Source organism: Ursus arctos, unplaced genomic scaffold, assembly GCF_023065955.2.
Source record: "Ursus arctos isolate Adak ecotype North America unplaced genomic scaffold, UrsArc2.0 scaffold_22, whole genome shotgun sequence".
Lineage (NCBI taxonomy): Eukaryota > Metazoa > Chordata > Mammalia > Carnivora > Ursidae > Ursus > Ursus arctos.
In genome coordinates this window covers 62,774,185-62,795,450 of record NW_026622897.1, presented here as the reverse complement: position 1 = coordinate 62,795,450, position 21,266 = coordinate 62,774,185, and the positions used below count along the sequence as shown (strand labels likewise).

The following is a 21,266-nucleotide window of genomic DNA, read 5'->3' as shown; positions in this document are numbered from 1 at the left end:
ACTCCGGCCACAGGCGCCCCGTGTGTGTGCATCGGCTGGAGTCTGTGCAGGTAAGACCACTGGCCGGGAGCCCCATGTGGGCATGGATTGAGTCTGTGTTGTCCCCTGCTATATGTCCCGTGCCCGGGACAGTGCCTGTCACACAGCAGGTACGGTAATTTGTGACACGCATCAATGCACGTGTGAACACCGCTGGTAGAGTGGAAAGAACACGTGCGTGCGTGGACGCATCCCATGTCTGTGTCACACCCGAGATGGGCAGGAACACATGCAGGTGTGGGGGCACGTGATGCACGCGTGTACAGTTGTGGGTTTGGCCGCACCGTGTGTACGAGCGCGCCTGCGGCCCGGGGACCCGCCGGCGTGCGCGTGTCGCGGGGGGGCGGGGGCACCGCCGGGCTGGGCGCGTGTGCAGGGCCGGGCGCACCCACCTGCGGAGGTTGTTGAGCACCATGATGTTGGCGTACATGTAGTACAGGTAGTAGCTGTAGGGCGGGTTCTGCTCGCTGGTCCAGACGTCCGGGCTGGGGCTCTTGTCGGAGAACATGTGGTCACTGTGCTTGGACTCGTCATCCACGCTGTCGAACCCCGTCACCTGCGCAGGAGGAGGGGTCTCGCATCAAGCCAAGGCCGCTGAGCTGCCAAAGGCCTTGGAGTCCAGGCCTCCCGGGGTCATACCTCCACTGGGGACCACAGAGCCCGAGGCCACGTTCCTCCCAGAATGGGGAGTGGGCACAAGGCCGCAATCTGTCCCTCCGTGGCTTCTATTTTTTTTTTTTTTAAGATTTCATTTATTTATTTGGGGCACCTGGGTGGCACAGCGGTTAAGCGTCTGCCTTTGGCTCAGAGCGTGATCCCAGCACTCTGGGATCGAGCCCCACATCGGGCTCCTCCGCTAGGAGCCTGCTTCCTCTCCCACTCCCCCTGCTTGTGTTCCCTCTCTTGCTGGCTGTCTCTATCTCTGTCAAATAAATACATAAAATCTTTAAAAAAAAAAAAAAAAAAGATTTTATGGCTGAGCCATAATCAAGGCTGAGCCGTGATTCCCAGGAGGGAGGTGCTCTGCTCCCCGACTATTCTCTGGCAGCTGCCCTCTGAGCGTCCTGACCTTCCATAGCAGCTACACCTCAGCTGGGGCCCGAGCCTTGCCCCTAGTCACTGGCTTCCTGGTCACCTGGTCGCAGGCTTTGACCAAAGTGTACCTACAGAAGATAGAGCTTCTTGGCCAGCACATGGGGCAGTTCTGCTGACATGTCTCCCCCCTTTTACTCAGTCACAGCAGCACTCTGGAAGGGACTTCTGAAAGTCTGTCCACCTTGTTCCACATCTGGCCCAAACTGGGGAGCCCTGGCCAGGTCTGCCAGCCTCTCCCATTCCTGTATGGACAATAGGTGCCTAGAGGAGCAAGGGACCATGAGGGTCTTGGCAGAATCTTCCATCACAGAAGCACGTGTCAAAGGCAACAATAGGGCTGCCGCCACAGCTTCCAGCATAGCCTGGGTGGGGCTGGGGGGCCAGGGAGGCCCGTGAGCCCTGCTCTGTGCTCACTAGCCCCATGACTTAACTGAACTCTCCAGGGCCTGGCATGGAGGTAACGTCAGCCCCTCTCCTGAGCTCTGTATCCAACAGATGCAGGGCCTCAAGCACAAAATACGTCCAACCCCCAACTCCTCCTGCTCCCCAGACCTGCTCTTCCCCCACTTGTGGTGGTGACCTCTGAAGGTACCCTAGGCTCCTCCCTCTGGCTCACCTTCAAGCTTTGCCCAGGCCCTGTCGAAGCTACAGCGAGCCCCACCTCGTGCCCAGAGGCCCTACGGCGTGAGGATAATAACACCCGCTCGGGAATCAGGCACCGGTGTATGAATTCCAGCTCGGCCACCTCCTAGCTCCATGTAATTTCCTCCCGTGTGAATTGAAGCTAGTAGCTTCACAGGGCTGTTGTGAGAATTAAACGAGACAACCCCTGGAGAGCACACAACAGTGCTGAACACACAGAAAGGACATGATGATTCTGCTTAGCATTAACACCAACAAAATGACGCAAAGTAATCCTGAGGCTGAAGTGAGAGCGTGTCATGGCGTGGGTCACGAGGGCAGGTAGCAAACACTCAAAACCGTGAGCTGTTACTGCTGATCAAGCCCCCAGCATCTCTCTCCATCGCTGGAGCCGGGCCCTGTCTGTCATCTTGCCCCTTCCCACCCACCTCCAGGCCTTTCTCCACACAACAGCCAGATGTCCAAAACATAAATTCAATGATGTCCCTCTAGCCTGTTTAAACGCTTCCTGGCAGACTCAACACACACACAGACTCGATCGCCCTCCCCCATCCACCCAGGTCTCTGGAATCTTCCCTGCCTCCCTCCCCGTCAGACCCCCAGAACCTCCACGGCATACTGAGCTTGCTTCTCACTGTCTACAGCCACCTGTATTCTGGGAACCCAGGGGGAGGGATCAGCTCCGGCCCCACTCATACGTTTTCTGGTTAGCCTCTCCTCCATCCCTTCTTTCCCTCTCCCATAACGAGCCAGATAAATACATGTTGTTGGGCTCATGTACTCAACCAAACAAGACATGCGAACCAGTATTTCAAGGTAAAAGTAGGAGCATTGAAATGTCTGTGTTTCTAAAGACCTGGGGCTGCTGCTGGGTGCTGCTGGGGACAGGAACCAGTCTTTCCAGCCCCACCCGGCCAGGGACTGACTCCTCCTCGGTCTTTCCCCACTGCTGTCTTCCTGACACCCCTCCCACACCCCAGGGCTGTCCCTGAGGAGATGGGGACTTCCCCTACCTGGAGCAAACTCACTATTTTAGAAATTCAGTTTCTTGCCCACGCTTGGAGCACACGGAGCACATGCGTGAGAGGGTCTAAGAAGGGAAGCCTGACCTAACCCGCTTGGAACCCTCTCTTCCCTCCACCACTATACACATCGCCTGGGGCACCACCCACACTTACATATTTGAGGAAAAGATGAAGCTCTTGGTGATCTTGGGGGTTGATTGTGGCCTCAAAGAGGGGCAGGAAGATGTTCTCCAGCATCTTCCCAAAGCTTGGCAGCAGCTTCTTTGCCCTAAATATGTCACTGGGGGAAAACAGAGACTTGCTGATTAAAGTGAACCCAACAGCCCCCTTGGCCTGTGGAGGGCAGCCCCATCCTTTTCTCAAACAGCTTGTGTCCCCTTCTAAACTCCCAGAGTAGAGCCAGAGATGTGGCTTGAACACAGGTCCTTCCTCTCCTCTCCAACTCCCAGCAAGGTCTGCAATACCAGGCATTGGTTTGCAAACTCAACACCCACCCCTGCCCACCAGAGAGCTTTCCCAAGCTAGAGGCCATGCTGGGAGTGGGATGTTGGGACTCAGGCTGACCCAAGGTCTAAGAGATGAGTTCTCAAATTTCTCAGTGGTCCAAACTCTCTGCCACTCAGCTCAGTTCCCCTAAACGGCATATCCCAGCCCATTAAGGGACCATGAGCCCCACACTGGCCAGACGGGAGAGGCCAGTGGTCGTCTGAATCATGGCCATGGAGAGGGCCAGCAGTGTAGGCCACCACTAGGTTACTCATACCTGGGGCTCACGCAAAAGGATTATCTACCCTCAAACCCCAATGGAAGATGGGCTTGTTCTTTAAAGAACAAGGGTAGAAGTGTCACAAGGACGTTTGCCGACCACCCCTCACTATGGGACAATCTCTAGGGAGGAGAGGCCCAAGCTGGCACCGGCACCAGCCCCACCAGAATAGTGCAGAGCCAGCAGCCCGTGAGGGACGGGCTGTGTCCCCAGAGGGCATGGGCAGACCGCAAGCCACCTCACTTACTAGATCCGGGGCACCTGGATGATCCAGCGCATGTTGGGTGAGTAGACCTTGTGCTGGATGAACCAGCGAGCCAGGTTGGGCCACTCCTCGGGACTGCGGCCGTAGATGGAGAGCCGTGGCTCTGAATACTGGTACTTGCTCTCCTCCAGCTCCCTGGCCACCTCCTAGCACCAAGAAGAGCTCGGGTCAGCCCAGGAGCCCCAGCTGCTGGATCCTGGGCTTCCTCAGCCACCTGCTCCCTGGCGGGGAAGACCTGATCTATACCCCCTGGCTGCCATGTAACACCTTCACCTCCGTAGAGGCTCCTTCCTGGGGGAGGGGAAGGCCTCTGCACAGTCCCGTGCATAACCAGGCCAGGCAGCAGATGCATCTCCAAATGGAGCTAACCTGCCCCCAGCCAAATTCAGGCTGCAGACAGACAGGGTGGTGAGCCCGGACACCGTGAGCACCAGGATACCCTCCCCTCCTCTGGCCTGCAGTCAGCACCTGTAGCACCAGCCTGCCTGTGCTCAGGAGCTGGTGGCCGGGGATACCGCACGGGCCGCCTGGGCACCTGAGCGTTGCCTGAGCTGGATGGTGGACCCACAGGGACTTGGCGAGGGGAAACAGGAGGCTATGCAGCGCCCCCACCGTCCGCAGGCAGCTGCTGTCAGGTATCGGGGGAGAGCTTGAAGAGGCTGAGGGCTCACTCGCCTTGACCATCCGAGCGAAGTACTCTCCTCCCAGGTAGTTTTCAGTTTTCAAATAGAGGTCGCGCAGCTCACTGGCCCCCACAGGGTTGTATTTGGAGTTGAACTTGTCAAAGCGATGGAATGTCTGCCGACCCTGGAGAGAGGAGACCACCAGGCAGATCGCCATACTGTTCTGTAGCCACGGTACATGCACGTTTCCCTCTCCAGGCCTTTACGAGGTGCCTTATGCGTGGCCATGCTGACAAATGTCTTCTCTGTCCGTTCTTGCGTGAACTCCTGGAAAGTCCTGGAGCCAGGACATGTATCCTCACTCAGCCAGCCTGGGGGTCCTTTAGTGATCCTCTGTGAGGATCAAGGGGCCTCGTGCTCCAAGGCGCCACGGCTAGGAGCCCAGCTGACTGAGTGAGCAGAAAACACCAAACGACTGAACAGTCAGTAACACAGGGCGTCTGTTACGGCTTGGACTTCATAAGGCACCTTCTCCACATTACCTCATTCCGTGTTTTATTGGTTTTACGAAGATTCTTTTATTGTGGTAAAATATACATAACACAACACTTATCATCTTAACGATTTTTAAGTGTACAGCTCAATGGTGTTAAATGCTTTCATTAAGTTGTGCAACCGTCACCACCTTGCATCTCCAGAACTCTCTATCTTGTTGACCTGAACCCTTGTACCCATTGAACCATGAGTCCCATGACACCTGGTAACCACCACTGTCCTTTCTGTGTCCACGAATTTGCCTCCCCTACGTACCTCACCCAAGTGAATCGTACACTAACTGTCCTTTTGTGTCTGGCTTTTTGGACTTAGCGTCATGTTTTCACGGTCCATCATGTCGTAGCAGGTCCAGTACTCTGTTCCTTCTTAGGACTGAATCACATTCCACTGGGTGTATTTGCACATCTTGTTTATCTATTCACCTGTTGAGGGACACCTGGGTTGTTGCCACCTTTCAGCCCTTGTGAACAAGGCTGCTGTCAGCTTGGGTGTGCAAGGATCTGTCTTAGTCCCTGCTTTCAGGTCTTTGGGCTATATGAATGGAATTGCTGGAAATATGGTAATTCTGTATTTAACTTTTTCAGGAAATTCCATACTGTCTTCTATAGCAGCTGCACCACCATTTAGTCCTTCAGTAGCTGTCATGTCAATAAGGCACATGGCATTCCCCATTGTATAAGCAAGGAAAGAAAAGCTTCAGTGACTCGCTTAAGGGCCCACAACTCCCAACCGGCAGAAGGGGAATTAGAACTGGGACCTGTCCGACTCCAAGTCGCGCCCACTTTTCCCCTGTCCCATGGCCCTGTTACTCCCTAAGGCCAGATTCCCTTTCACATCGCTACGGCTGGAAGAGCCGCAGCTGCTTCCACAGCCAGCCTCTCCGCAGGCACAGCCATGGCTTCTTTCCCGGGGGCCGAGCACCCACCCAGCATGGCGTGAGGCACTGGGGACGAAGCTCACTCACCGCATGGACGTCCAGGGAATCCACGGTGAGGTCGTACGGGTCCATGTGCAGGCTGTCGAACACCTGCCGCAGGGTGACCTTCCGGCCCCGCTTCTCGGCCACGGTCCTGTCGGGCTCTGTCTGGTACGTGTGCTTGATGAAGCGCAGCAAGTGCTTCTGGTTCATGCAGGCGGCCGCGTGGATGTGCGTGTCCACCTGCGATGCGGTGCCCACCAGCCATGAGCCAGTCCCCCTCCTTCCCCACTGGTAACCCTCAAAGTGACGTGCGAAACCTCAGCACCCGCGGTCCCACCAGTGCCTGGACCTACGCCCTCTGCCCCAGTGTCTCGTCTGGACTTTGAGACTGGTCCTCCCTCTAGCTTTGCTGCCCTATCAACCTTGTTATAGCAGCCAGAGATCTTTTTAAAATGTAGATTGGGTCTGGCTACTCCCCTACTAACAAATCATCAATGGCCCCCCCCAAGCCTTCAAGAGAAAGCCCAAACTCCTGAGCCTGGGATTCAAGGCTTGCTTCTAACCAAGGTGTTGCCACTGCCCTGTCCGTGCTCCAGCCATGACCCACCACTAACAGGTGCCCGAGGCACCGTGCTGTTCTGCACTGCGTCACTTTGCCCGTGTGTCTCCTCTCCTTGGCGTGCCTTCCTTGCCCCTCACCTATCCCGACGCGGGATTGCTTACAACCTCCTCCACTTGGAAGCCAATCCTGACCCCCCCCCAGCACGCTGACCGGGTGTCCCCTTGCCCAGCAGGGAAAGCTAGCACACGCACTCCCATTCTTGTACGTGTGTTCCCAGTTCACGCTGCAGAGTCCCCTTCTACTCTGTCACTAGCCTGGGGGCACAGTCCTCAAAGGACGGGGACTTCATCTGATGTGTCAAAGTCTCCAACGCTCACCCCAGAGCCTAGTATGATGTATTTGTGAATCAACGGATGGATGAATGAACAGATGATGATATCCACATCCTCATATAACTCCAAGGGCCCACCAGATGCCCCGCAAAATACCATTCTTCCCATTGACCTCTCTTGGAGCATTCCCTTCAGCCAGCAGCCCTAACGAAATGGAGCCCTAGCTAAGCTGAGGGATGGCCTGAGGTCACAGTGGACATCCTGACCCCCCTTGCCTGAGCCCAGGGGGCCTCAGAGAGGTCCCCAGGGAGATGGCAGCAGCCCACAGGCCAGGATGCTGCTAACCACCAGACTGTGCTCTGCAGTTCCTGCCACAGCCGACCAGGTCCTCTGCCAGGGCTGGGATGAGGAGGCGGCTGACCTGTGGCCAGGGAATGCTGTCCACAGCTGGCCAGGCATCTCCAAGTCATGCCAAACCAGACATTTGAGCTTTTGAATCTCTGTGAGCATTATACAAGCCAGCCCATGTCACTGGCCACATCACTGACTCATCGGGGCCCTCTTGCCATTCATCCTGCCACTTCCAACCAGAAAGATAGACCCCTAGACATCAGAGCAATGAAACCATTCAAAGCACCAAAAGCTAAACCATCACCCCAAGCACAGTGTGAAGGTTGGGTCACCTCAGGGACGGGCGGGGCTCATGTGGGATGCCCAAGTGGTCAGCCTGGCTCAGCCCAGCCGGACACAGCTGGACTCGACTACCTCAGCATGACAGAGCACATTCTGGGTTTTCTGGTTCTGTCCTCCAGCATACCAGTGACACACTGCAGGGGGTGCAGGCTGTCCTTACCCCACAAGTCACAAGATGAAGGAGAAAAACAATTGGCCAACCCAGGAAGCATCCAATCCAAACTTCAGAGTCCAAAGTGATTATTTTAGGAACAAGTAAAAGAGCCTGTCGTTGGATGTCAGTGTTTTCGATTCACCAGAAGATACCAGTGCGTTCCAGGTCTAAGCAAACAGTACAGTTTACAAACAGAGCTGGCCACTACCTGGCCCCTGCGCTGACACGGGCCATTTCCACATGCACATCAGACATCACTGATCAATTACAGTACTTTTCACTAAGCTCTGGGAGTAGCCACTGCCAACTGGTCAAGTTTGGCACAGAAGATGAAGTCTATCTGCTCTGCGTGATACGACACTTAAACCAGAGTGGAGAAGGCCTAATCTGACCCAGCTCCTAGGCAGTAAACACACTCGGCCCTGGTTCTTAGCTCTGAGCAAAAAACAAATGTCTCAGTTACATAGTCCTGCTGGCTGGGCCACATGGTGTCCTAAGTCATGCCCTGTCGTGATGTTGCCGCTGCCTTCCCAAACACCACCCACTCAGACCCGTGGCCACTCACGGCTTCTGCCTCAGAGCACGGCCCTGGCCTGCCCACCCAACACTGACAGCTACCTTGGAAATACAGAGCCCACCCTCCCAGCCCACGCTGCGTTTCAGAAAGCCAGCTGTCTCCCCACAGAAGAAGCTTCCAGGGTAAGATAAAGCAGTCAGCACCCAGGAGGCAGGGAGGGGCAGGCAGAGGCCTGACTTGGAGCAGATCCGGGCCCGTGTTTATGGACTGCCGTGGTGCCAGAGAACAGGCCACTGAGTCACACCACAGGGGTCAACGTCATCCCTATCCAGAGAACACATTAACCCCCAGACCGGTAACAACAGCCCCCACCAGGACTCTCTCCCATATCCCAGCCAGAGAGCAGCTGGTTGGCCCAGGAACACCCACTGGGCCCCACCTCAGAAGCAAACAGCGTCGGAGCCAGTGCAGTTAGCAGTTAGCAAGGACACCCCAGCCCCAGGCAGCAGGAAGCAGTCAGGCCCAGGGTGCTCACGCAGGGGCAGGGCTGCACTGGGCGGCACGGAGCTTCCTCAGGCACCCATCTGGGCATGTGGGGTGCATTCAGGCAGAGCTAAGAGGAGTTGGCATGGTACCTGAAGCATCTACCTGTCTGAGCACCTGAGGCTCACAGAGAAGGAGCAAAGAGTGTTCAAGGGTGAGAATGCTGGGTGGGTGAACCTGGAACCTGGAACCCCTGAGACACTTCCACAAGCCTCACAGCCCATGAGTGGAAGCCACCTCTCACTCTTAAGGTCCCAGCCAAGTGGGAGTCCATGCCAGACCCCATGAGGCTTAACAGAAGTGACCCTGAGGCCTCCCTGGAGGAAGCCATCTGTCCATCACGGCTGATTGTTCCCAATCAGGTCAGGGAGGCCTGGGCTCCACAGAGGAGCCGCATCCTCCCCTGACTAACTGTCCCTTATTAAAGCTGACCCCAGGGGAGGGCAGTCCTCGAGGGGTCACATCTGGGACAGAGGTCCCAATGGAGATGAGGACCCCACTGTGAGTCAGCTCAGGTCTGGCCATGAGGCAAAGCCTTATCGTCACCCTTCCCCGCTGAGCTTCTCTCCCAGAATATTACCATGCCCCCTCCCTGCTCCCTGCTTCCTCTGAGAAACCCAGGGCCCCCACATGGTCCAGAACCCCACATACCTGTGCCACCTCACTCTCCCCACAGCCCAGCACCACGATGTCCCCCAGCACCTGAGCTCCTGTCACCCACTGGACACAGTCTCTCCTCTCTCATGGCACAGCCCTCTCTCCCTCTTGGTCTTTGGCTATGCTGTGCCCTCTGCCTGGACCGCCATGCCTTCCATTCCCTCGCCCCAGCCCCTGCCCAGGCTGACTCCTATGCACTCCTTAAGTCAGCTCAGTTCTGGGCTCTTCCTGCAAGCCACCCCTGCCACAACACTTCACACTGAGAGCTCTGGGCTAGGAACTTCTCGGGGACGGTCAGTGACTCCTGTTCAACATCAAACACCCCAGGCTTAGCACTGATATTAGTTAAATGGAAGAAAATGGAAAAGCTGGAGGCCATGACCATTTAACAGCCACACCTGCCCCAGCCGCAGCCCCGCAGGCCACGGGCACCCGGGCCCAGGCTAAGGCTGCTCACGAACCCCAGGGGAGCGGTAACACGGGAGCACGTGGGATGCTTTTCCTTACCTACTCCTGATCCAGAAGGAAGCAAAACCACAAACTCCCAAGTCCAAACAAGTCTTAACAGCCTTTTCTCTCCATGATGAATTTAATACACCCTCTACCTTAAAAGTAGCCTGGCCTCGACTCCTATAACCAATTAACGAACCACACCCTATTTTTCAAGGAAGAGGGCACATAACAAGGACAAAGGTTTCCACCTAGAGTCATACTAAGTTCCGTCTGAGGCATGGCCCGACAGAAGGCAGGCAGCTGTCCAGTCTTCTTTCTGCATATACACATCCCACTCCTCTAGCCAAGGAGGCCACACAGGGGACCAGCCCGATTGGGTCGGGGCATCCCAGTGGGTTGGGAGGAGGCCCGGGAGGGGTGGCGCTCAACAGCGGCCCACTGACGCACCTTTCTCACGTTATAGAAGTCTCGGTGGGGGTTACTCTTCAACTCTTTGAACTCAGACATTTCATTTAACATCTCGTGAAGGCTGAACTTGGATTCCAGAAAGTTCAGTCGCCGGTGACAGTATGTTTTCCTGCAGGTGGGGAAGGGGGAGAAACCACAGTTGAGGAGAAGTCGCATCGAGCTTTCCAGTTTGGGGAGTTCCAGCGGCTTTGGGGCCCAGCCCTCGGGTGGGAGGTGAGGATGCGGCAGGGACGGATGTGGCCAGTCCAGCTTTCTGCAGACCCGGCTGGACAGTGTAACCACCTCCCTGTGTTCTGTGACGTGAGTGCAGAGTCCGTTCGGCGACCTCGTGCAGGTTCTCTGACCTCTAGCTGTAAGTGCTTAGGCAATTCATCCCAAACCTGTTTCCCACCAACAAATAGGGAGATGGCCGTGCCCAAACTGAGCAGGGCAGAGGCTCAATAAAGGTCTCCCTCCTCGTCCCTTCCTTCCGTCTTCCTATCGATCCTCAGCCGCCTTTAATTCCCTAAAAGGAATTTCACTTCTGCCCAGAACGTCAGTGATACAGCCAAGCTACACGGGGAGGAAGCATCCTGTGACCTAATGACAAACCCCGAGCCCTGGAGACCCTTCAGCTCTGAGGTATCAGGACAAGCGGAGGACATTTTGCATCACAAGCAGATGAGGAATGCAGGGATGTTTGTCACTAGGACAGAAATCTCCTCAGGGACTGATGCTCCCTCCCACCAGCCAGCAAAGGCCACCGAGGGTGGGAAGGCTCACTGCTCCTGGCCAACTCCCGGCCCACACTCAGCCCAGGGGCCTGGCCATGTGCCTGTGCCCACAGCCACACGGAACCTTCGACCACAAGTGACGCCACCCTGCTTCCTTGTGGCACACTCGGACTTTCATAAGGAGCCACTGCCGACCCTAGAACAGCACCATGATGTCCACGGCGACAAGCCCCAGCGCAGAGTTCAGAGGAAGCACGGAGACTCTGAGTCAGAAGGGATTTCAAAGGCCATCTCACCTGCTCCCTTCCCCAGCAGGACTAGCCTGGACAGCCTTCTGGACAGGACAACCACCGCTCACATACCTCCTGGAACAGCTGGGGTCCTCCCCCACCACTGCCTCCCCAGGCTGCCCCTCAAAGCTCCCCCTCACAAGGCAGAGGCAAGCCTCCTGGAGACTGACCTTTTCCCTCCCAGATCTTAGCTCTGCCCTCAGATCAGTGAGGCCCGAAACCCACTCTGCTTACCCCTCTGGGGCCCATTCTCCTCCCTTGCAAACTGGCATCACACCATTCCCAGCAAAACCCTGAAGGCAGGGCAAGAGAGGCTCCTGGACAGTGACCGCACCCCTTCCTGCCCCAGCTTCCCAGTCCTGGCCCAGCACTTAGCACAGCCGCTCCCCAGCTCAGGGGCCAGGCCTGCCCAACCTCCTTTGCTGATTAGCTGAAGTGCTCACCAAGAAGAGAGGGGCCAGATGCAGGGAGACAACTGCCTGCCCGCTTAGCTCAAGCCAAGCTGGAGAGCGAGCGAGCATCCTGGGGGTCATGGCACAAAATTCCCAGGCTCCCGGCACTCTCCCCTCCAGAAACACGGAAAACTCAACACCCAAAGCCACAGTCTTCTTCTCTCCTCCACCGTCTGCGATGCTCTGGGCTGGATCGCTGCAAGGCTGCCGCCCTGCCTGGGGAGAGGGAGAGCAGCCACTCTAAGGCACACAGGTGGCCCCCAACGAACAGGAGCTCCACCCCCAGGATGCAGAAGAGACAGGTGGTGCCAACTCTAAGAACACGCCTACGGTGCAAAACTTGCAGGAACCCACAAAGCACGGGGGAAGGGGGAAGTACTTTCTTCCTGGCATGATTTAAGTGCAGGAAAGCCCGGAGTAAAAAGGGGACCTGGTTGGCCTTTGCCAGCCCCTTCCTACAGAACAGCCAGCATGCAGACAGAGGAGGGCTCGGGGAAAGCCGGCTTACGTGGGGCCATCTGTGATGAGAGCCAGGATGTGGCTCATGTCCACGGTGTAGGTCTCCAGGTCGGGGTAGGGCAGGCTGTGGGGCTCCTGGCGCTCCAGCATCTTCTTGTTATCGTACACAAAGAGAATGCCTCCCTGCATGCGAACCAGGTAGCCCAGGTTGGGGGGAGCATCATCCAGGCAGTAAGGGTCTTCCTGGGGCAGAGGGGGAGGGTGGAAGTCTGCAAAACAGGAATGAGTGATGGCAAAGTGCCCTTGACTTCATGAGCTCACGTGAGCTCAGAAGTCCCTTCCTCAGGCAGTCACTCACCTACCCTCATCATCTCATCTAAAACCCAACTACCCCCACCACCCCCACCGGCCCTGACGTCACATATCCCCTTCCCTGCTTTATATTGTCTCCTTGGCATTTGCCACGATGGAAAATAATTCCACTTCCTTATCTTGGGTCCTGTATGTTTGGTTTGTTTACTGCTATATCCCCATTTCCTAGAACAGTCCCTGGCACATGGCTGGCACTTCCGTAAATGTTTTTAATTTAACTGAAATGAGCTTCAGCCTCCTGGGCATGACAGGGACGCCAGGCACATTAGAAAGCGCCGCTGTGTCTTCTAATACAATAACAGGCAGCACCTGGGACTGCCCAGTGGGAGAAGCTGTCCCTGTCCTTCCAAATCTTCCTGAGCCCACGGCAGCCGAGGGGCTGGATGGAGGGAGGCCTCGGCTCCTCCCCAAATAAGCACAGAATAGGCAGCTCACCCCCCACAGAGCAGGGAATGGCAAGGACAGAGCTCTCTGTCCGCAGGGCTGTTAGCCCACAGGAGGCAGAAACCGCCTCTTGGCCATTTCCCAGCTGAGACTGAACAAACCACTTCACCTCTCCGATTCTGCCTGCTCATCTGAGAATAACACACCCTGCCTTGATGGGCTGTTGTAAAGACTGCAAAAGTGGGTATAAGAAATGCTCTGTAACAGTACTGTCTGCGCCATCAATTAGAGGACATCATTCCCATTACTTTTATCATGAGTTCTCCTGACTCTCGGTAAGCTCCATCTCTGACCAAGGAACAGGTTATGCTAAACAGAAGTAGAAAACCAGGGTGGGGGACTCCGACTCTGCACACCAGCCAACCCCACGTAGGGCACAGCTGCTCGGCGGCCAGTCCGGCAGGGGGACAGCCCTGGAATCCTCATCGAAGAAAGCAGCCAAGGCCAGGTGACCTGCCTGGGTGTCCCCGAGTCAGTGTTCGGAACAGACCGGCTCCGAGCAGCCGTGAGGCATCACAGGGGCTGAAGCATGTTTCCCCACCAGGCATAGCCCCAGGCTAGCTCTGGAGTCCCTAAAGTGTGCCAGGGGCCTGCAGGAAGCCACAGCCTCTGCCTCACTAGGCTCATTCCCCGGCCCCCTGGGTACTCTGTTTTGTATCAAGTACACGTTTGACAGTCGGGCCTGTCTGCCCTTGCCCAAACTGGGGCAGGTGGCATCAACTTGCCTCAGACAGAGAGCGAAATGGGCCCAGAAGCGCTGAGATTTAACCAGGGTCCCAGGTGGTCACAGATGCTCAACATCCAGGTCTGAGAGTTTCCAGGAAAACCCAGGAAAATGCAGACAGGAGACCCCTTGGCACCCACTACGCCCAGACGGCAGCCAGGGTCCTGGGCACCAGCACAGACCAGCAGGCCCTTGTCGGATCCCGCGGGGCCACCTTCGCAGCTGGTGGTTTCTTGTTGTCTTCGTTCATCTTACCTAACTTACAGCCTCTAGTGCTCCTAGGTCCTCCTCAGGCCAGACTCGCCCAGAAACCATCCTGCCACCTCTGATCTCTTCTTCCCCAAATTCTGCAGCGTAAACGCAGCTACCATTGACTGAATGCTCACTCACCAGGTGCTATAACTGCACTAGGTACTTCACCTGCATTCTCTCATTTGATCCTCAGAACGGACGCAGGGCACAGATAGTAGTCCCATTTTACAGATTGAGAAACTGAGGCTTGGAGAAATACCTTGCCCAAGAAAGTGGTGGAGCTGAGATCAGAACGTAGGTGTGTGTGACTCCAGAGCCTACTTTCTTGCCCCAGAATATGCACTCTGCATCTACCCTCCCTCTACCCCACCCCACCGGCAAATTCAGCACTTACTGTCTGATGGCGTTGTTTTAAATATCCAGGATGAGATTGCTTATCTCTCTGGAGGACTCTCAAACTCAGCTCTCTCTGAACTTCTACAGCTCAGTTCTACCCAGGGCAGAGCACACAGTGCGCACAGAAGCAGTGCTTGGGGAAACCAGCAAGCATGGGGGTAGGAAGCCAAAACCAGGGCCCTGTCCTTAGAACACCATCAGGGACACAGACACCAGCCAGTGAAAAGTCCTGACCGACTCCTGGGCCACGCCCCACTTAGGAACCCATGCACCCTCAGTGCCCTACCTGGGAGGCCCTCTTCCGGAGGTGCAGTGTCTACCCGCCGATGACCCAGGTACCGGGCAGTGGTCCGCGGGAAGCGGTGGTAGGCAAGCCTGGCGTACCTCTCCCGTATCATCAGGGCCTTGGCCAGGCTCTTGGCGGCCTGCTCGTAGTCTTCCACGGTGACCTGAGGGAGGGGGCAAAGAAGGGTCCGCGTTGCCCGCGCTGTCTGCAAGATCTCCTGCAAAGCTGGCTTTCAGCTGGCAGCTGAGCACCTGGGTTTCGGGTGCATTCCCACCACTTGCTGACAATACGAACAGCTCGTCAGGCCTAAACTGTTTGCACAAACACTACAGTTTATGCCGAACACCTGTTTTCTCAGGGAATCTGGAAGACGAGGTTTTTATTAACCTTGGGTGCTGAGTCTCTAATGAGCTTCCATGGCAGACGACACTTCAAACATGTCACAAGTCGATGCCGAAGGAATGACGCGTGTTCTGCTGACACCACGGGGAGCGAGTCTGGGCTCCTGCACACTCTACCCCCTGTGCCTCTTCCCTGTGCTGACTTCGCTCTGCATCCGTTCCCTGGAACAAATCCTAGTCCTGAGTATGGCTCTGTGCTGGTCCTAGGTGTCCTCCGAGTGAATGACTGAACCTGGGGACCCCCGGCCCAGGCGGAGAAGGAGGGCTGCTGGAGACGTGCAAGAAGGCAGATCCTCCGGCCTGCACACCCAAGACCAGCCTCAAGGGCGGCTGGTCAAGCCACAGCCCTGCACCCCGAACGTGAAGAGCCAGGGCCTGGACGGGGGTGAGGGTCGTCACTTTCGTTTGAGAAAACGCAGGGTCCCTCAGAGGTAAAAAGAACAACTCTGCGGGCTCGGTCGGCTGCTTCGCCAACCCCTGGCTTCTGCTTCGTCTGTCAACCACCCAATTCGCCCAGTCCACAAGCACTTCCTGGCAAGTGTTAGATTTCATTCTGGTCCTGACGGCAACCCGTTCTACCAATGAGGACACCGCGACCCAGAGAGGATAAATCACTCGCCAGAAGTTACAAAGTCAGACTTCAGATTCTGATCTGATTGGCTCCCCAAACCTAAGCATGTTCTGCCTTCCCAGAACCGCCTGTTTCTCAAAGACGGAAGAGATGATTCCCACCTTCCAGGGGGCTCCTTCCATCTCCATCTGTCTGGGAAGGAGGTGTGTGGCAGAAACCCGAACAAGTCTGGGGAGACAAGCAGCTAAACAGACAGTCATAACAGGACGTAAGTGTCACACAGCAGAGGGAGGTAACAGATGTCGGTGGAGCATGGGGGGTGCGGGGTGTTCCTGAAAGTTTCCTCTCTGCTTTAATTAAAAACCACTTTCAGTTTTAAAATATTTTAAACATACAGACAAGCACTGAAGATAATATGACAGACACCCATGTGTCTACCTTCCAGAGCTTTAATCTTTTTCATTACTGTTCCAGATCTCCCATATATTTGAATAAATAAATCATCACAGACACGCGAACACCCTCCCCTCCCCCCTGCTCCACCCCACTCCAGGCTCAGAGGGAAGAAGTTGGTATATATCTTTCCCATGCATGTTTTTATACTTTTACTCAATGTTGTTCCTCACTTTTGTTAAGAAAGTAGCTTCTCCTTTCCTGATTGCAAGTGTCCCCATGAGGGTGCGTTAATTCCATTTTACACCCTCCGGGGCACAGCGTCTGAGAGCAGCAGGAATAGGTGAATAAGCACAAACGTCTTAGAACCTTAGACAAAAATATGTCCCGGGGCGCCTGGGTGGCACAGCGGTTGAGCGTCTGCCTTCGGCTCAGGGCGTGATCCCGGCGTTATGGGATCGAGCCCCACATCAGGCTCCCCTGCTGTGAGCCTGCTTCCTCCTCTCCCACTCCCCCTGCTTGTGTTCCCTCTCTCGCTGGCTGTCTCTATCTCTGTCAAATAAATAAATAAAATCTTTAAAAAATATATATATATGTCCCTGCCAATGACAAAGCCAAACGCTTTGCAGAGCCAATGGACTCAGCAGGGCCAAGGGGCTCAGGCCATGGCTAAAGGTATTAGAAAGGGGGCTCAGGATCCCAGTGGACCAGCAGCCACCAGCCGACTTATAGACACTGCAGACCCCATGCCCAGCAGCAGGCCCACTAGGAGCCAAGATGATCCTGCAAGGTCAGCCTGCCTCTCCTGGACTCATAGCTCTCTGGGGACCCACTGCCCATTTCAGGGGCTCCATGCCAGGACACCAATGGAAAGAACCTAGCTTCTGCACGAGGCCAGCATCCTTCCATTCATCTGGCTGCCGGTCCACCTCTACTCCCCCTTCTCCTGTCCTGCCCACATGTCAGAGGCCAGGTAGACACCAAGGACTCCTGGTCAGGACATTGCATCTTCAGAGAAGGCCAGCATTGTGTCCCAGCCAACAAAATTCCCATCCATAGGAACTTAAAGTGTGATACACCCACACAGTGGAATATTATGCACTCGTTAAAAAAAAGGAAGAAAAAGAAGAACAAGGATGTTCTTTATTTATTGATATGGCATTATCTCCCAGAGGTACTGTTAAGTGAAAAAAGCTAGACTCAGTCTAATGTATATAGTAAACTACGATTTATGTAAAAATAAACAAATTATATGTGGCTAATTAATTGTAGATACACATAAGAAACCAAAACCAAGGGTTGCCTCAAAAAATAAAATATTTTGGGGGCACCTGGGTGGCACAGTCGGTTAAGCATCCGACTCTTGATTTCAGCTCAGGTCACGATCTCAGGGATGGGAGATGGGGTCCCGCATCACGTCGGGCTCCACGCTCAGCACAGAGTCTGCTTGGGACTCTCTCTCCCTCCGCCCCTCCCCCCACCTTGAACACGTGTGCGCCCTCTCTCTAAAAAAAAAACAAGAAAAAGAAGAAGGAGAAGAAGAAGAAGGAGAAGAGGAAGAAGAGAGTTAACAAGGACAAGGACAACTGAGGTGTGGTAGAAGGCTGGGGCCAGGGAGAGAGAAGCAAACTTAACCACTTAACCCTCCACTAAGTGATCCTTCTCTTCAAGAAGGAAGCAGTAAAATGCACCATCCAACCAGGAAAAGTAGCACATTTTCAGTGACCAAGCTAACCAAGTTGGTTACTTGTTCACTTTCTCATCGAGACCCCCTCTTCCTGGTTGGGGGGGATGTCTAGCCGGTATTTAAGGGTACTGAGCCAAATCCTATAGGAGGAGCTGAACCAGCGATAACCGATTCCACGCAAACCAGTCAACTTCGAGTCCACTCAACATTTGGAAACACTAAAGGGTCTGAGCTGGCATCCTCCTCAGTGGGCTGCAGGGACGGAGAGCAGCATTCTGGACCCACAGAACACAAGGAACTAGCAGGCCACAGACACAGTGCGCCAGCTCGCAGGCCTTGGCCCCGCTCACAGGGATGAGCCGTGCCCTAGACACACCCGTACCCCACAACCTCCACTAAGACCCTCCTTCTCTTCAGACTCCAATGCCTCCTGCCCACCACCTCCCAGACACCCACAGACCGGACCAGGCTTCAGCGCTAGGCATGTCCCCGGTGGCCCAAGGACCCCGGCCTTGCACAGGGCACATCGGCCCTCACGCAGCCCCCGGAATGCAGGTAGAGAGTGGGGAGTGGGAGACGCCTTACCCCGGCACAGTAATCTCCACTGATGGTGACCCGCTGGAACTCGGGCATGGCATAGGGCACCGGCGTGGGCTGGGAAGTGGAGCCAGGGAGCACAGGGGTCGTGGGAGACATGACCGGACTGGCTGTCGGGGGGCCCTTCCAATCTTGCTGCGTCGGCATTTGCAGAGACAGAGACTGGGACCGAATCATCTTGAAACTTTTCTTTCTAAAAGCCAAGGACAAGGAAAAGTGGGAAACATCAGCCGCTAATTGGGGCAAGTGATAAGTCTTTGTTATGTACACAGCAGGAGAATTTCCCTCTGATTCATCACTGGTGCTGGCCCTGCCATTAACAAGTTGCTAATTATGCCTTCCTCTCACACACATCTCTGCCTGAGGTACAGAACAGCCCTTCAGACACCCCTCCCCGGGATCATTAAGAAAGACCGTGGCCCGTGTTTGCACGGCACACAGAACCTCGGAGAAAGCAACCGTCTTGGGAGACAGAGGGCAGACCACACTGCCGGGGTCTCACACCGAAGGCAGGAGCAATGAGGACCATGTCAAGTCACCCACACTCTAAGTCCCAGCATGTGAACAGCCTCAGGAAGGACAGGGAACAGGGTCACAGACGACAACCGCCCTGTATTTCACAGAGTTCAAAATTTGGGGCACTGGAACCAGGAGAGAGCATGGCCACCAACTAGCCCCACCTCTGTTTTTCATGAAGGAGTCAGGGGTCCAGAAATAGAAGAGGGCTTGCTCAAGTTTACCTGGCAAGGTGGCAGCTAGCCCTTCGCCTCCCGCCCCCCAGGTTCCCTGCTCCACCCCGTCACCCCCGCTGTTCCTTCCTCAAACAGGACACGCGCCATCCTGACCGCTGCTACTGCGGGGCAGGCACAGACCTCTACCTCTATTATGGGAAAGAGATCGGTCAGCATCAAGTTCAGGGCCCTTTGGACCTGTCACCTTAGCACCAAAAGACGATTTCACAAACTCTTGGGGACGTGGGCACAGGGCGGTTTAAAAGGCCACAAGCTCGCGCTTATGCGCAGTGATTCACGAACCCTCACCTTTCTCATTAACTAACGAGTAATGTTTCAATGATACCATCCCAAGTCCTAGGGTCCCCAGGAAGGGAGCTGAAGGTGAAGCAATGAGGTGAAGCCATGAGCACTCCCCTTTCCCATGTCTTTTTCTGCCTTTAATGACCCCAGCCCCCCAGCATTGCCACCCAGAAGTATCCAATGCCAGAAACTAGCTGAAGGCCCAGCAGGATAGCCAGGGCCTACAGCTATCAGCAAAGGACCCAATGACCCACCAGAACCCCTAGAACCCCTCTTCTCTCCAGGCACCATGATACCTAGAAGGGGTGGGGAAAGGGCTTGATCTCCAAACGGGCCTTATGTGTCACCTGGAAGCAGTTATCTTCCTCCAGACACTTGGCCAGGTCTCCTCACAGGCCCACCACTAATTTTTCAGGAACCACATTGACCTCCTCTGTCTATACACCTACCACTTGCCATGGCTCTCTGGTCCTTATCTGCCCACCTGTGTTAGCCCTTGTTTGGGGCCTGGCTGTTTACACCTGGAAAGTAGAGGCAGCCCCTTTCCAGAAGTTTGCCTTTGCCCAGCCCATGGCCCTGCATAACAGAGGTACTAAGTCGTTTCCAGAAACTCAACCTGAACTCCAGAAGCCTCCAGCCCAGGCTCTCTCCAGCCTGCCATCCATCCATTCTACAGAGCTGAGCTAAGCATCCCACCCCAAGGAAGATGTCCACTCATGCTAGTCAATCATTCCTCAGAGGCAGATTCACCTTGAGCAATAAAGTTCCCACTGGCATCTTCTGGACCTTCACACCTACAGGAAGAGCTATTACTCTGGGCTCCCTCTAACGTTCTGACCGGTTCAGCTAGATCCCATGAGACTCTGGCGTTTGTGCCACTCACATGCCTGCCAGCTCATGGTTTTTATCTCTCGGCCAACTTCACCCCCCCATGCCTCAGCCAATGCCGCTTGAGGGCTGGTCTCACCAAGGAGAAGCAAGATGACATCTAAGGTGAGCAACAGGTAAGAAAGGTAATAAAGCCCACCACATTCAGGAAGCTGGAAGGCTGCCTAAGCCAGGAGCCACCAGGCTTTTCCTAGGAATATCCATATTCTTCTGCTGCAGCGAGGAAGCCAGTACCCACCAGCTGTGCCCAAAGAACTCTTCTTGAAGACATCCATTATGGCTCCATCTTGGTCTTCAAGTCAGTGCCAGATTGTCACATGTGAACATCCCTGGGCTGAGAGCTCTGATTTTATGGGCACAAGGGACATGTTTAACAACAGATGGGGCATCTCCTCAGGGCTCGTTCACCTTGGGCAAGGGCTTAGAGTAACCAGAGCTAACGATTAAGCTGGTATCTCACAAAACTGGAAGAGCTAAACGGAGCCCAAAGAGAGGGCCCTGTATTGTCTATGGCTGCATAACAAACTGCCACAAGCTTGGTGTGGCTCACAGTTCTGTCGGTGAGAAGTCTGGGCGGGCTTGGCTGGGCTCTATGCTCGGGGTATCGAAAGGCCAAAATCAAGATTCTGGCTTCACTGAGTTCTTATCTGGAGACTCTAGGAAAGAATCCACTTCCATGCTCATGCAGGGTGTTGGCAGAATCCAGTTCTGTGCAGCCATAAGACTGCTGTGCCATATACTACAGTCTAATCGCAGGAGTGATGTCTCGTCATACTCAGAGGGTCTGGAGAAGGGAGATGCCATCTTTGGCGGGGGGCATTGTAGAAATTCTGTCTGCCATAGACCTATATGTAGCATCCATTCCATCCAACCAAGGCTCAGTCAGCGAAGGTGGAGAGCGGCGACTGAGTGACCGAATGTGTGCGTGTGTGTGTGTGTGTCCATACACCTGTCTCCCTCTCAAGACCATCTGAAGCCCCACATGTGTAACAGTAATAA

At 55.0% G+C, this 21,266-nt stretch overlaps 1 protein-coding gene across 6 annotated transcripts in view; it reads right to left on the bottom strand.

The window, feature by feature from the left end:
* Positions 1–21,266, bottom strand: part of AMPD3 (adenosine monophosphate deaminase 3) — a 49,875-nt gene that overhangs the window by 10,917 nt on the left and 17,692 nt on the right. For all 6 annotated transcript variants that reach the window (XM_057316821.1, XM_026486087.4, XM_048217419.2 and 3 more), the window contains exons 3-11: positions 18,334–18,538; positions 14,697–14,859; positions 12,272–12,491; positions 10,288–10,417; positions 5,975–6,169; positions 4,508–4,639; positions 3,815–3,978; positions 2,955–3,081; positions 432–595 (exon numbers count right to left, since the gene is read on the bottom strand). In XM_057316821.1, coding sequence (XP_057172804.1) covers positions 432–595; positions 2,955–3,081; positions 3,815–3,978; positions 4,508–4,639; positions 5,975–6,169; positions 10,288–10,417; positions 12,272–12,491; positions 14,697–14,859; positions 18,334–18,538 — 1,500 coding nt within the window. The remainder of the gene's footprint in view (positions 1–431; positions 596–2,954; positions 3,082–3,814; positions 3,979–4,507; positions 4,640–5,974; positions 6,170–10,287; positions 10,418–12,271; positions 12,492–14,696; positions 14,860–18,333; positions 18,539–21,266) is intronic.